We start from the raw sequence: 13563 nt of genomic DNA on the forward strand, positions 1-13563 counted from the left end.
AGCAAATTATTTTTATTGTTTTTTTTTTTTTTTTCTTTCAATGCTTTGCAAATAACCATAAATGAAATGTGAAAATAAAACTTGAAGTTTACAACACAGAAAAAGAAAAAAAAAATGCCACTGGCTTTGGTTTCTCCACACATTATGCTGCCTGAAATATCATGTTTTTGATTTTTATTTTTTTTTTTGTTGTCCTTCTTTTTTCTTTTTCTTTTATTATTCCTAAATCTTCTGTATTGTATTAAAAAAAAAAGAGAGAGAGGGAGGGAGGGAGGGAGGGGAGGGAGGGAGAGAGAGAGAGAGAGAGAGAGAGAGAGAGAGAGAGAGAGAAAACACTGAGAGGCTCTGCCCCTGATTCTGACTATACACAGACTGTATACAGTAACAACAAAGTGAACCTGCATGAAATATGCACATAGAAACCCCATAACACGGAAGTGACAGCAGATTGGGAGGCAGAGATATGTGGCTAGTCTCATCATCATTAAAAAAAATAAAAATCAAATCAAAATAAAATAGAGAAAAATCAAAAACAGCTTTCGTCTAAAGTAAAACAACGCTTCTCCCAGACCAGCATGATTGATTTTTTTTTGTTTGTTTTTTAAGGACCCCGTTTCGCTCTCAATCAGTATTTCGTTTTTTGAAACGTCAGCGAACTTTCAGTAAAAATGAACGTGGAGCCCTGTTCTGGAAGGATGGAACGTGAGGAGTCACCTGTCCTGATGTGTGAATTCAGTTCGGAGTTCGATTGTTTTTTTTTTTTTTTTTTAGTCATATCCTTTCGAAGAATGTATCTAATGATAAAAAAATCCAAATTGATTTTGTGCATCCTAACCCTGGCTCTACGTGGGAAGTCCTGGGTAGAAGGAAAAATGTGTGTGTTGAAGATAGAAAATGGAACAAAAATGTGATGAATGCTGAGGTGACATCTTCAAAAGAAAACACATTAAAGTCCATAATTAAGGTGAAAATATTGCAGGTGAATGCAGGTTGATATGGATTGTGAACCACTGTCCAAGTGGTGTGTGTGTGTGTGAGTGCGTGTGTGTGTGTGTGTGTGTGCCCTCCCCAGTTCCAGCGTCCAAACAACGTCCACTTTTTTTTTTTTTTTTTTTTCCTCGTCTTTCCTCATTTTTACACCAACAGGGGCGACGCCTTTCCCGCCGGCTTGATAAGGATTTCGACTGAATACATCCCCTGAACAGCAAAACAAAATAAAAAAAATTCAACAAACCAGACGATATGTGCGGCTGCACATACAAACTCCACTAAGAAAAAACAAACAAACAAAAAAAAAAAAAATCGTTATTATATATATTTATATATTAGAAAGCTATACACAAGCATGTTAATTTCACAGATTTTTTTTTTTTAAAGATTCTTAATATTACCATTATTATATATAATTAGAAATACACGTTTAAAAACAAACCTCTACAAAGAGAAAAACAGTTCAGCAAAGCATTGGATCTCAGTCTGGTTGTCATGGCTTCGAGCTCAAAAGCCCTTTTTTCAATTCCCCCTCGGGTTGAACTATCCCTCTCCTATTTAGCAAAGCTATCAAAAAACACATTCTGGCTTATAGAAACTACAAAAAGCCACAAAAATGCTTTGCATTGTATTCCTTTCATATGAAAATATAAGCAAGTGTATCGTACAGTTTTTTTTTTTTTTTTTCCATTTTTTTTTATCTCGTTTATTTAATACTGAATAGTTAATAGAAGACCAAGAGTTTTTCCTCGCTTACATGAACGTAGCTCTCGGATCAAAGGGTGGTCCTCACTCTCTCTCTCTCTCTCTCTCTCTCTCTCTCTCTCGGCCCATCAAAGGCTCCGCCCGCCCGTTTACCTGTACAATCCTTCAAATGTTGCATAATAGCTTTTTCATTTTTACTGAGTAAATAAATTTTGTAATGTCTGGCAACTTTTTGAGCCCCGAGACCCTCCCCACCCACCCGACCCCCGCCGCCGCCGCCGCCCCCCCCCCCCCCCCCCCCCCCAGCCTTAAATCCCAACCCCACCCCACCCGCCCCCCGCCGCGACCCTCCTATTTACATAAATACGTTGAACCTGCAACATGACATCATCTAATGGTAACACACATATCTTTGCGAGGGGAGAAGAACTTGCGGAGAATGTTTTAATAATATAGCGATGAAACCGACACTGTACAGACGTCCGGCGGTTTCCGACTCAAGTGCTAAGGTGTTCTTCTGCTCAACACACACACACACTTGTTTTGTTTTTTTTTGTTGTTTTTTTTTTCCTCTTTCTCTCTCGTTTTTTTCCTTTCCTCTAGTCACTGTTATATATATATATCGCTGAGGCAAATTGTATGTACTTTCCTCTTTTTTTTTTTTTTTTTTTACAAAACAGAGTACCTGACTTTTTTTGTGTTTATTTGTCGATATGCATATATGTACAGATACACACACGTGTAAAGATATATGCATACTTGATTCTTTTTTATCAACACACAACAAAATGTATGCATAGTTCCCCCCCCCCCCTACCTTCCCTCCCCCCCCCCCCAAAAAAGAACAAATGATCCCCTGATTCTATCCCAACCAACGCCCACCCGCCCCAAACCACCCCCCTTTTTTATAACACCCCACTGGTTTACATAATGTTATATGTATAGCACACACACACTCGGCAAAAATAAAAATAAAATAAACAAAGAGAAACATCACTTATAGATCTGAGGAGAGGACGATCCTTTTTTACCCCGTCCAGCGATAGAGAGATGGAGGAGAGGGGCTGCGGTGGGTTCGGAGGCGAGGTGGGTGATCTGGGCGGGTGAGGGTGGTGAGGGAGCGGGGTGGGGGCGGGGGCAAGGGGTGGACTCTGGGCTCCGCCGGAGGAGGGGGGCCCGGGGCGGAGCGCCATCATGTGGCCCATCCCTCGGACAGGCGCACCCGCTTGATGGAGGGGCTCTCGCGCTCATCCATGGTGGGCCGCACCAGTCCCAGGGGCGAGTGGAACTCGTTCCTGTGCTCGTCGCGGTCGCTGCCCTCGTGGGAGCTGCTGCAGCTGCTCAGGCTGTCGACGGGGGAGCGCCCCGAGTCCTGGCGGGACGACGGGTTGTGGGGCGGCGGCGGCACCCCGCCGTAGCCCCCCGGCGTGCTGCTGGTGCGATCTCTAGGAGGAGAGACAGGTTCGGACTTGATGTGCAGGCTTTGAGCAGAGGGCAGGGAGAGGTTTGAACCCTGACATAAGTGGGAGCTAGAGCAATTTCTGTAGGAAGGAAAAGGAGACGCAGAGGGGTTACAGAGATACAGGACACGAGGCAAAGTGCTGCTTTAAAGTCTCTCTTACACAGACACACACGCTAATATACTATGTGCACACACACACACACACACACACACACACACACATAGACATAATCAGACATCGAAACAAGTGGTTGTGAACAGGTAATGCAGGGCTGGTGCTTACACCCAAGAACTCGCACACCCTAACAGTCCGTCACAGAGTGTGTCATGGTTCTACCTTTTAACACACACAGACACACACACACGCACACACGCACAAACACACACACACACACACACACACACACACACACACACACACACACACACACCTTGTAATGAAGCAATTGATTTCTAAACATTGAGCCTTTCTCTTGAGACTTTGCAAGAGATGTGGACAACTCTAATCATTTTACTTTTTACATGTCCGCGGCCGCAACTTCATGTCCTCACAATGTGTCTTGTGCACCTCTTCATGACGCGGGGAAGGCGTGTTGAAGGATTGAAGGATGTTTTCAAATATAAAGACCCGTCGCAACCGCCGGTAAAGTGGGACTCACCCCAGCTGTCCGAGGGCCGAGTGCTGCATGTTCTGGATGTGCTGCTGCTGCCAGCCGCTCATGGAGCCGAGGTGAAGGGAGCTGCCGCTGTTGAAGCCGGACAGGGAGGACAAGTCTGCGCTGTTCAAAGAATATTCTGCATAGGGAGAGAGAGAGAGAGAGAGAGAGAGAGAGAGAGAGACATGTTTTGTAGGTTATATGCTGTTATGCATATTATGTCACTTTGTTGCTCATGCTTTTCGTCCCGAGGCAAATGTAACGTGTTACAATAGCAGCCTCTGCTGGTACAGTATTGCACTACACTTGATTAATCGTTAAGAGAGGTGAGAAGTACCCTATCGACTGGTATATTTAAGTAAGGTGAACTGAGTACACTTTTAGGCTTTACATCACATGAGCACATTTATATAAAACAAAAGAAAAAGTAAAAAAAAAATGATGTAAAAAACAAAAACAAAAAATTAATAAGCTCTGTAGGCACAATATTGGGCACAAGGATTAGACACATTACATTCAGTCAGTATATAAAATTTATTCCATTTTACACTTGTAATGACTGTGTAGACACTGCGGTGCTTACCAGTACCGTAGGAAGTGGAGATGGCAGATGGGTAACCCCCCATGCCTTGCCCTGGCAAGGTGGGGGTCGCTACTGATACCACTGGGGTGGCCAAAGACTGGGCAGACTGGGAGTTGTTTATTCTCTGGTTCTGTGAATTGAGAGGAAGAGACACAGGCACAGTCAAATGGATGAGAAGGGTCAGAAAACAAGAGTACATAAAATCATACATATTCATCGAAAATCGTTTTTTGTTTGATATTTGTCATGTATTTTATCTTTCCCCTCCTCTACCTACGCTAGGAGAACGCATGACACGGGAGAGGCTCAACCCTGCCAACCCCATCATTTACCGCCCCCTTCTGAGGGCCCGCTGTCGCTATAGTAACCCTGTCGGTCTCCACGGCAACACAGAACGGGTACAGCAAGGGAGAGGCACTTTAACTGAGGCGGGAGCCGGGGTTTGGCAGAAAATGATGGCGGTTTGATGTAATATGAAAGTGTTTTCTTTTTGTTGCCTTTCGCGTGTGGATTCTCAGTAATAAAAGCTGAGCGGCGGTGTGCTTTGCAGCGCCCCAGACTCGCGCACAAAGGAGGAGACGAGGAGACAGGAGGGACGGGGGGGGGGGAGGAGTTAGAAATATAGGTGCTGGCAGGATGGGGTGGAGGTGGAAAGGAGGCCAGGGTGCAGCTACTCCAACCCACCACTGGGTGGCCCCCCGAGTCTTCACAAAACATTTTTTGGAGGAAAGACCAGGGGCCTCCAGCAGCAACACGGCACCACGGGGCCAAGTCAGCGGCTGTTTTCGACTCTTAGTGGCATTTGGAAACAACCATAAAATAGGACATGAATCAACCGGGGGTTGCCTGTCTGGGTGGCGAAATTTGAGCAGCAGTCTGACTTACCAATAGCAGATCAACGTCCTCAGACTGATGGCATTAAAAAGGGGGAGGGTGACACATTTAATTAGTGAGCGATATTTGGGCGGGAGTGGTAACTAAGGGTGGATCTAGAGACGGAGCTGCTATGCGATCGAGCGCAGTAAAAACAGAACCAACTTGGCAAGAGCACACTGACGACGTGGCGCTACCACACTAACGACTGACTTAGCGCTTCCCCGCTAAGAAATCAAAACAAAACCAACACGCAAAAAAGACACGGGGTTGCAACGAAATAATACAGGCACACACACACACACACACACACACACACACACACACACACACACACACACACACACACACACACACACACACACACACACACACACACACACACACACACACACACACACACACACACACACACACACACACACACACGCGTGAATTGGTAGGCTTTATGAAGCACGCAAAAAAAAATAAAGGATGTACCTAAAAATCAAGATTGTCACAAGCATAACCTTGTTCAGCCCAAATTAAATTGACGGAGATGAAAGCGAGGCGGAGAGGCATCAAAGGAAATGAGCAACAGGAAGAGACCTAGGGGAGAAATGACCAGGGAGGGAGGGAGGGAGGGAGGGAGGGAGGGATAGAGGGGAAGGAAGGTTCCGACGGGGGCGGGAGGGGCTTTACTCACGATGGACGGCATGTTGTTCTTGGCGCCGGGCGGGATGAGCACGCGGAGGTCGGGCTTGCGGCTGTTCATGCCCAGGTTCATGGGCGGGGGCGACTTGGCCTGCATGTTCTTGTTCATGCCGCCCGGAGACACCAGCAGACCGGGGGAGTTGCGGTGGTTCCCGTATCCGTTTCCTGCGGGGCGGGGGGGGAAAGGAGACGGACGGTGAAAGAGGCCGTTTTCTCATGGTTCTCGGCGCCCCGGCGCCCCAGTTCTAAGGCGTCCGGACCTTTGACCAGAAGGTGCGGGCCCGTGCGGAGAACGCGTCCGACGGACGGCAAACCCCCCCCGCGCCCGACGCGGGAAACGTCGGCGGAGAGGAGCCTCCCCCTCCTCCCCCTCCTCCGCCTCCGTCGCCGCGACGGTTTGGGGCGCGATGCTCTCCCTGCGACAGCCAGCGAATCGTGTACAAACATCTAATTACGGGGAGCCGGGCCGCAGAGGGATGGGACCCGTAATTTGTCAATCAGAGCTAAACACATGTGCGGTTCCTGTCAGACAAAGGCCCCATTTTTTTTTGGGGGGGGGGGGGGGGGGGGGGAGCGGCGTGGCCGCCGGATCCTCCGTCCCATTGGCTGCGGAGGACCGAGCGGAGCGAGCACCCGGGGCTCACGGAACCAGTCGGGGGCACCGATCTGCCACCAAACAGCCGAGATCGAAGGAGCCTTCGCGAGCAGCCGTGCGTCTTTGTTTCTAATCCAATCCCGCAGGCCGCCCCCCCACCCCACCCCTCCCCAACCCCACCCCAACCCCACCCCGCCCCTCCTCCGCCCCCCCTCCACCCCCTCCAGCCCTCCTTTTCCTCCGGCGAGGGGTAGAACACAGGGCAGTGTGTAGACCTTCCCACTTGAAAGACGAGCAGGAATTATACGTTAGACATAAATGAATTTCCTAATCATATACTCCGGGGGAAAATGAGTCGCAGATGTCTTCCTGGGCAATTTCCCTCGCTGATCTTTGTTTAATTTGAGAGCGAGGTTTTTTGTTGTTTGGAAATGAAAAGTCTCGAAAGCTCAATTTTGAACAATCTGAAGAGTAAACGACCGCTAGCGGTGGGGAGAAAATGAGTCCGTCTGACAGAAAGAGGGAGAAAAACAGTGTGTGCCGCTGGTGGCGTGTGTATGTGTGTGTGTGTGTGTGTGTGTGTGTGTGTGTGAGAGTGTGTGTGTGTGTGGGTGTGTGTGTGTGTGTGTGTGTGTGTGCCTCTACCGGCATGCATGATGCAGTGCTTGTGTAAGATGAATGTTCAGAACTAAGAATCCTTGTTCTGCTGGATGTTATGCGCGCCCGGCTGTATGTTCCACACGAGCGTGTTTTTGACGTGAAACACTCCACGAGGCGCGGCAGCGTGCGCAAGCCACGCGCGTACGTAGCCGCACGTGCGTGTTTTGTATGGACCCTATTTTCTCGAGTGCTACTCTCATATTAGCAAAGAGGCAGCTGCCTCTTCAGCCGCTCGCTCTCAATCTCATGGTTGGCCCCTTTGTAAGATAGAGTGGGCGCATGTGGAGATAAATGAATGAGATCGCAAACACGGCAACGCGGGCGCGCACACACACACACACACACACACGCGCGCGCGTGCGGCGTGCGAAACTCACACATACATTTAGCAAATAACCCAGCAGGAAGCGCATCAGTGTTTCTACATAGACGATCAAAAAAGAGAGAGACACGAATAACGGCGTTTGTTCAGGATGGCACGGACTCGAACGCCGAGACATCTGCGAGCCTCCCCCGTCGCCGCCCCCCCACCCCCGTGGAGACGGCTGCCGTCCAGTCAATTAGCCGCTGCATCACTGTCATCACCGCCGGGAGCACCGGTTTTTTTCAAGAGCTGGCAACGACCGACCGCAGGACGGGTGAAAGTGACGCCGGCGCAATTACACGTGTGGTTCTTCTTCTTCAGATTCTGCGTTCTGGGCTTAATGGCCAAAGACACGATAACACGTGTTTCTTTTTGAGTTGTTTTTTTTTTTACGCTGGATTCTGGTGGGTGATGCAGTTTTGAGGAAGTACCAAAACGAACGCCGCAGACACCTGACAGGGGGGCGGGGGGGGGGGGGGGGGGGGGGTTCATTTTGGCCCCACCGTGCGTGTGGAGCAATCTCTGATCTGTGATTTAGATAAACCGAGAGACTTCGCCTCCGAGGTGAACCGAGGCCAAAAGCGGGCGGGGGGCAGAACCCCACCTCCAGGGGCCGCAATACGACCGAGCGCTGCCAACAGTGGATGGTGCAGGTGCTTGGAAAAATAACAACCCAAAAAAAAAACCCCGACACGCTCCAACGCCCTGGCGCCACACGAACAGATGTACGCTTTTGTTCGTTTTTCTGTTGTCTCCTTCTCTCTCTCTCTCTCTCTCGCTCTCTCTCTCTCTCTCTCTCTCTCTCTCTCTCGCTCTCGCACACATGCTGGAAAGGACAGCGGTGTGGTTAAACTCGTGCGGATTCAACTGTTGCTGAACAAATTTCTGATGCGCTGTTGTGGTCTAACAGGCGCATCCCGCTCCATTCCCCCCATGCGCGCACACGCTTCCGTTGCGGTTTTTGCCAATGTGTTGGATGTTGAGGGGGGTCACACTCCCGCCGCCGCCGCCGTGTCGAAAAGGCGTTTTGGAGGCGGAGCGAAAAAGGGGGGAGCTTACAAAGGTTTACAGGCAACAAGGGGGGCTCGGTTCGGAGCCGAGGCATGTTCTGGCCCTCGCCTCGGCGTTTGACCGACACGGGAGGAAGCCCAGAGGAGACCGGAGCGGCTCGTCAACGGAACGAGCGCGCGGACGGAGGTGGGAGGTGGCGCTCACGAGCCGGGCCCTGCGACCGGCTCAGCCCGCCCCGCCCCTCTCGCCCCCCTCGAACTCCTCCGTCCTCTACGTCCGTCCATTTCATTTATTTTATTTTTTTAAATCCGAGGGCTGTTAAGATGGTGTTTGGGCGGAGGGCGAGGTGTGATCACGCGCGCCGGCCCGCCCGCTCACCGTGAAATTCAAGCGTCCCTTCACACTCGTCGTGCCTCTTTGCGACCGAGCGACGACAGGCTTTTGTGGACGAGTCTATTATCAAACGCTCGCGTGGAATCTTCTTCGGTTGCCGTGGACAACCTCGAGTTGTTGAGGATGGGCTTTTGTTTGCGACGGGGTCCCTCTAAGCTCAGACATTTTCTGGCTTATCCCAGCCCCGTTTTCCCGGTTAGAGGCACCTTAAGGGCAAAGCGTTGGATGGATCAGGCTGGAGGAGGCCTTCAACCCACGTGGAATAAAGTCAGTCACAACGCTGCGCAGGAATATCTAATCAAAGTAGGTTCTGAGCCAAAGAGGAACAGCAAAGCGGAAAGTACCATCGGTGCGCCGCCTCACGTTGAGTCACTGAGAGGAGCGTCGTTAAAATGGCTGACCAACTTCACAGAACACTTCCATCTGTGTCTCCCACTGTTTCACCCCTGCACACCACGCTTCCACCCGGCCTGCATATTCATCACCGGGATACCCCCCCTACGCGCACGCACGCACGCACGCACGCACGCACGCACACACACATACACACACACACACACTCTTTCTCTCCCCATCTAGATTTAAGACCCTTGAATGGGATCTTTTAGCTCCCACATGACTCTCTCGCCACATCGTGTTTTTCGCCGCTACCGCTGAGCGACGTAGCGCTCTAACAGTGCGCCCTCTGTTCCGTCGCCGTGGCAACACAAAGGCTACATTTGAAGTGTGCTCTGCAGCACGCCACCGACCCAACGCACGCCACAACAACTGGGCCCTCTATGTGTGTGTGTGTGTGTGTGTGTGTGTGTGTGTGTGTGTGTGTGTGTGTGTGTGTGTGTGAGCAGAGGAACCAGGCAGTGACCCCGGGGGAAGCCTTGGGGGCCAGACAGGGCTGCCCAGCTGTGCCCCACTGATCCCCCGACCCCTCCCTCCCCGACCCATCCCGGCTCTTTATACACACCACACTGTACTCCGGGGTTGTAAAATATTTTTTCTGAAAGGCGGCCTGAAACAAAAAAAAAAAAACTGCCGGATGATCCTCAGACGCTAACGCGCGCATGATCACACACACGTGTTTCTCAGAGCACGGGCCGCCGCGTTTTCCACACAGTCATTACGGCGCGGTGCGCTCGCGAAAACATTTAATTAATTTTGCTGCAGACATATGATAGCAGTTAGCCCGCATAAAGAGTTTATGCGGCAAAACAGCGCGGGCCAAACGGGGAACGAGGGGGGTTGTCGTTCCCAGTTTACTTTGAGACCCGGGGGGTAATGGAAACAAACAGCGGTTACGGGGTCACATTAATGCAGCGTGTTCGGAAAGACAAGAGGTTAAAGGGGGATGAGGGGGGGAGAGAGAGAGAGAGAGAGAGAGAGAGAGAGAGAGAGAGAGAGAGAGAGGGTGCAGAACAATTAAAGCACACAGGGCCAGCGCCGCTGCTGCTGACGGCCTGTCAATCTATCCACTGTAATATAGTTTTATTTCTTTTTCCCCCTACTTGTACTACTGTTTTATAGCCCAAACCAGGCAGGATGTGTCACAGCCCCAGCGCTGGGCAAACATTCCCAGATGATTTCCAAGACCGCTAACATCAACACATCATGGACAGAATCTCCACTTTGGTTTGGGTTACTATTAGTCATGCATTTTATGGTCCGGAGTGGGTGAGTGGGCACTGTGCATTTGTGTGTGTGTGTGTGTGTGTGTGTGTGTGTGTGCGTGCGTGCGTGCGTGTGTGTGTGTGTGTGTGTGAAGAGGGGCAGGCCATTCTTACCAGCACTGGTGCCTGCGCCAGTGGTGAGGTCAGCACCCATCAGGCCACCTGAAAGATGAAAGAGAAGAAGGCAGAAATAGATGAGAACCATCAGGGGTGAAACCTGTCACACCCACATCCCATCCCATCACATCCCATCCCATCCCATCACATCCCATCACATCACGTGTCATCACATGTCCTCGTCCTAACGCCTCGATTTGTCCACTTATACAAAACGGAGAAAGGGAAAAGCTTAACGCCCCGAGCGACGGCGTACGTGGACGGCTCCATCCAAGGAAAGCAACACACTATTATTTTTAAGGCATGGGAGGCGGAAGAGTGGGAGGGCCCCCGAAAATGTGCGGGTTTTTGGCGAGGCCGGCACAAGCGCCAAAACTCATATTTAGTTTGTTCTGGTGCTGGCGGCATCCAGTGGTAATGACAGGGTGGGGGTGTGGGCAGCAGGCTGCAGACTGGAGGGATGGACGGAGGCCCCCGGACAACAATAACAAACCAGTGGGACTCATTTTCTTATGTCACCAGCAATTCAATGCCTATACATAGGGACACACACCCCTCCCCCCCGGTACAGAACCTCACAGTAAATCAGGATCAGGGCTTTTTTTTTTTTCTGAAGGCTGGATATTAGATCATCGCCATCCCTAAAATAAAGCAGTCGGTCTGGTAAGGTGAAAATATGGGATTGGTTCGGCCTCAGATGCTTTCGATGGGGTTTCCTAAAATATCACGGGTGACTACAGCAGAGAAAAAAAAAGGAGGGCAAACGTGTGTGGGCGTCTGGGTGTGTGTGCGTGTCTGTGTGTGTGTGCGTGCGTGCGTGCGCGCGCGCACGTGAGGAGCGTGTCTGTGTTACCTGCACTGGGGGGTCTGTGTGTGACTCCGGGGGACATGCTGTTTCTCTGTAGGCCGTGGTGTGCCAGTGGCAACAGGTTGTGGTTGCCTAGGGAACCACCGGGGTGGCTGTAGATGAGACTGTTCTGGTTGCTGACGGGGATGGACACGGGCATCTCGTAGTTGGAGGGCGGCACGGCCTGCTGAAAGGGGGGAAGAGGTGGAGGGAGAGAGAGAGAGAGAGAGAGAGAGAGAGAGAGAGAGAGTTTTTTGATCCATTTTCTGTCGCATTGAGGCAAATAGGAGTTTAAGCGAATCATAAAAATGACATATAACCACTGGGTAGTCGGCATGGACAGGGAATGAGACTGACGCGAGTCCAAAATGCACAAAAAGGGAGAAATAAAACAGAGACACTATGAACAGACACAAGGGCGACAGAAGGAGACAGAAGGTTCAAAACGGACGAAACTAACGTCGGACGTGCAGGGGACGGTCAGGAAAAGAGCCTGGAAGAACAAAGACAAAGACAGAAAAAAAAAAAAAAAAAAAAAAAAACCCCGGTCGGGGGTTTAGAATCCGAGTGATAGAAAAATGTTTGCGTCCTTGAGGGATTTCGAGTTCGCTCCATCGCCGCCCAAAACTTCCCGGACCCCGGAAGGACGCGCCGTACGCAGGCTAACAGGACGAGTGTGTGTGTGTGTGTGTGTGTGAGCGTTTGCTGCGAAACGGCAAAAAAAATCTGTTTTGTTTTCTCGCGGGTTTCAAGGCTGATCTTTGGCGTCGTTCGTGTCCCTCGAATGTTAATCCCCCTCCTCCGGCGGAAGCCAAAGGTTAACCTGAGAGAACGGTGTGTGTGTGTGTGTGTGTGTGTGTGTGTGTGTGTGGGTGTGTGTGTGTGTGTGTGCGCGTGCGTGTGTGTGTGTGTGTGTTCCCTGAGACGGCACGCCATCCACGAAAACACCGCCGGGGGGGGCGGGGGGGGTTTATTACACTGAAGTCAAACGAAAGACAGGAGGAAAGAAGGCCACGGTTTACTGGGAATAGAGCCAGTGGCGTCGCATTGTCCTAGATGAGCTCAAGATCATTTCGTCTGTCACCGCTTCGCCGGGACGATCTGCGACGGCAGCTTTGTTACGGGTGGGGCGCGTTCAAAGTGCTTTTTAAGTGGCGGACTATCAGTCTGCCGCCTGACCAGGAGGCAGCGGGAGCCCCGAGGCCCCCGGGTCGGCGGGGGCCCCCGGGCGTCTAGTTTGTCATGTTTATTGTGTCACTTGGCAGCGAGGCTTAACCTTGGGAGTGCCCTGGAAGTGGTTGATCCTGCATGTTAGCTTAAGGAAGTTGGAAATACGCTCCTAAATGGTTGCCATGTGTCCCGCGGCAACGGAGGGGAGCTCATCAAGCGGGAACATCGGTCTGGGGTCGATATTGAAATAGGATACGAGTCTGGGTCCGGCCCCCGTCCTCCTCCTCCTCTCCCGTTCGCTCTCCCCTTCCAGGTTGCTTTTGCCGCACGTGTGTTATTTTCGTGGTTTAAAAACCGGTTCCTTATTTTATTTGATTTTTTTTGCCCCCCCCCCCCCCCGGCAGGCGTCTCCCCCTTTTTGCCCTGGTGTTGCAACTTTTTTACACAGCGGCGGGCGAAAGCGGGCGCGCTGGTTAAAGTTGCTTCCTTTCATAAACGAACGCGTGTCTACTTCGGGTTTTTCAGTTATTTCTTCCATCTCATATTCCACGTCGGAGCTTCTATACACACACACACACACACACACACACACACACGCACCGCTACACACTGCGGTTGAATGAGTGTGTGTGTGGCATGCTGGTGTATTGGGCGCCGGCTGCACGCTGTCATTTAACTGGTGCCATCCTTCCTGTTTTCACTCCCCCTCCCCCCTCTCCCCCTCTCCACAGGCCCCTCAACAGTCCCCTGCAATCCAGAGGCACAGACAGAACCACACACTGA

The 13563-nt window shown here is 51.0% G+C and overlaps 1 protein-coding gene across 8 annotated transcripts in view; it reads right to left on the reverse strand.

Moving 5' to 3' along the window:
• Nucleotides 1-2556: 2556 nt before the first annotated feature.
• The window catches only part of mef2cb (myocyte enhancer factor 2cb), a 73554-nt gene continuing 62547 nt past the window's right edge, over nucleotides 2557-13563 (reverse strand). For 6 of the 8 annotated variants that reach the window (XM_080003580.1, XM_080003583.1, XM_080003578.1 and 3 more), the window contains 6 exons: nucleotides 11617-11797; nucleotides 10761-10808; nucleotides 5955-6127; nucleotides 4397-4526; nucleotides 3817-3952; nucleotides 2557-3236 (listed from right to left, as the gene is read on the reverse strand). In XM_080003580.1, the coding sequence (XP_079859706.1) occupies nucleotides 2888-3236; nucleotides 3817-3952; nucleotides 4397-4526; nucleotides 5955-6127; nucleotides 10761-10808; nucleotides 11617-11797 (1017 nt within the window). In that variant the 3' untranslated portion in view covers nucleotides 2557-2887. The remainder of the gene's footprint in view (nucleotides 3237-3816; nucleotides 3953-4396; nucleotides 4527-5954; nucleotides 6128-10760; nucleotides 10809-11616; nucleotides 11798-13563) is intronic. The other 2 variants (XM_080003584.1, XM_080003582.1) reach the window with 1 other exon arrangement.

Source organism: Zeus faber (assembly GCF_960531495.2).
Source record: "Zeus faber genome assembly, chromosome: 7".
Lineage (NCBI taxonomy): Eukaryota > Metazoa > Chordata > Actinopteri > Zeiformes > Zeidae > Zeus > Zeus faber.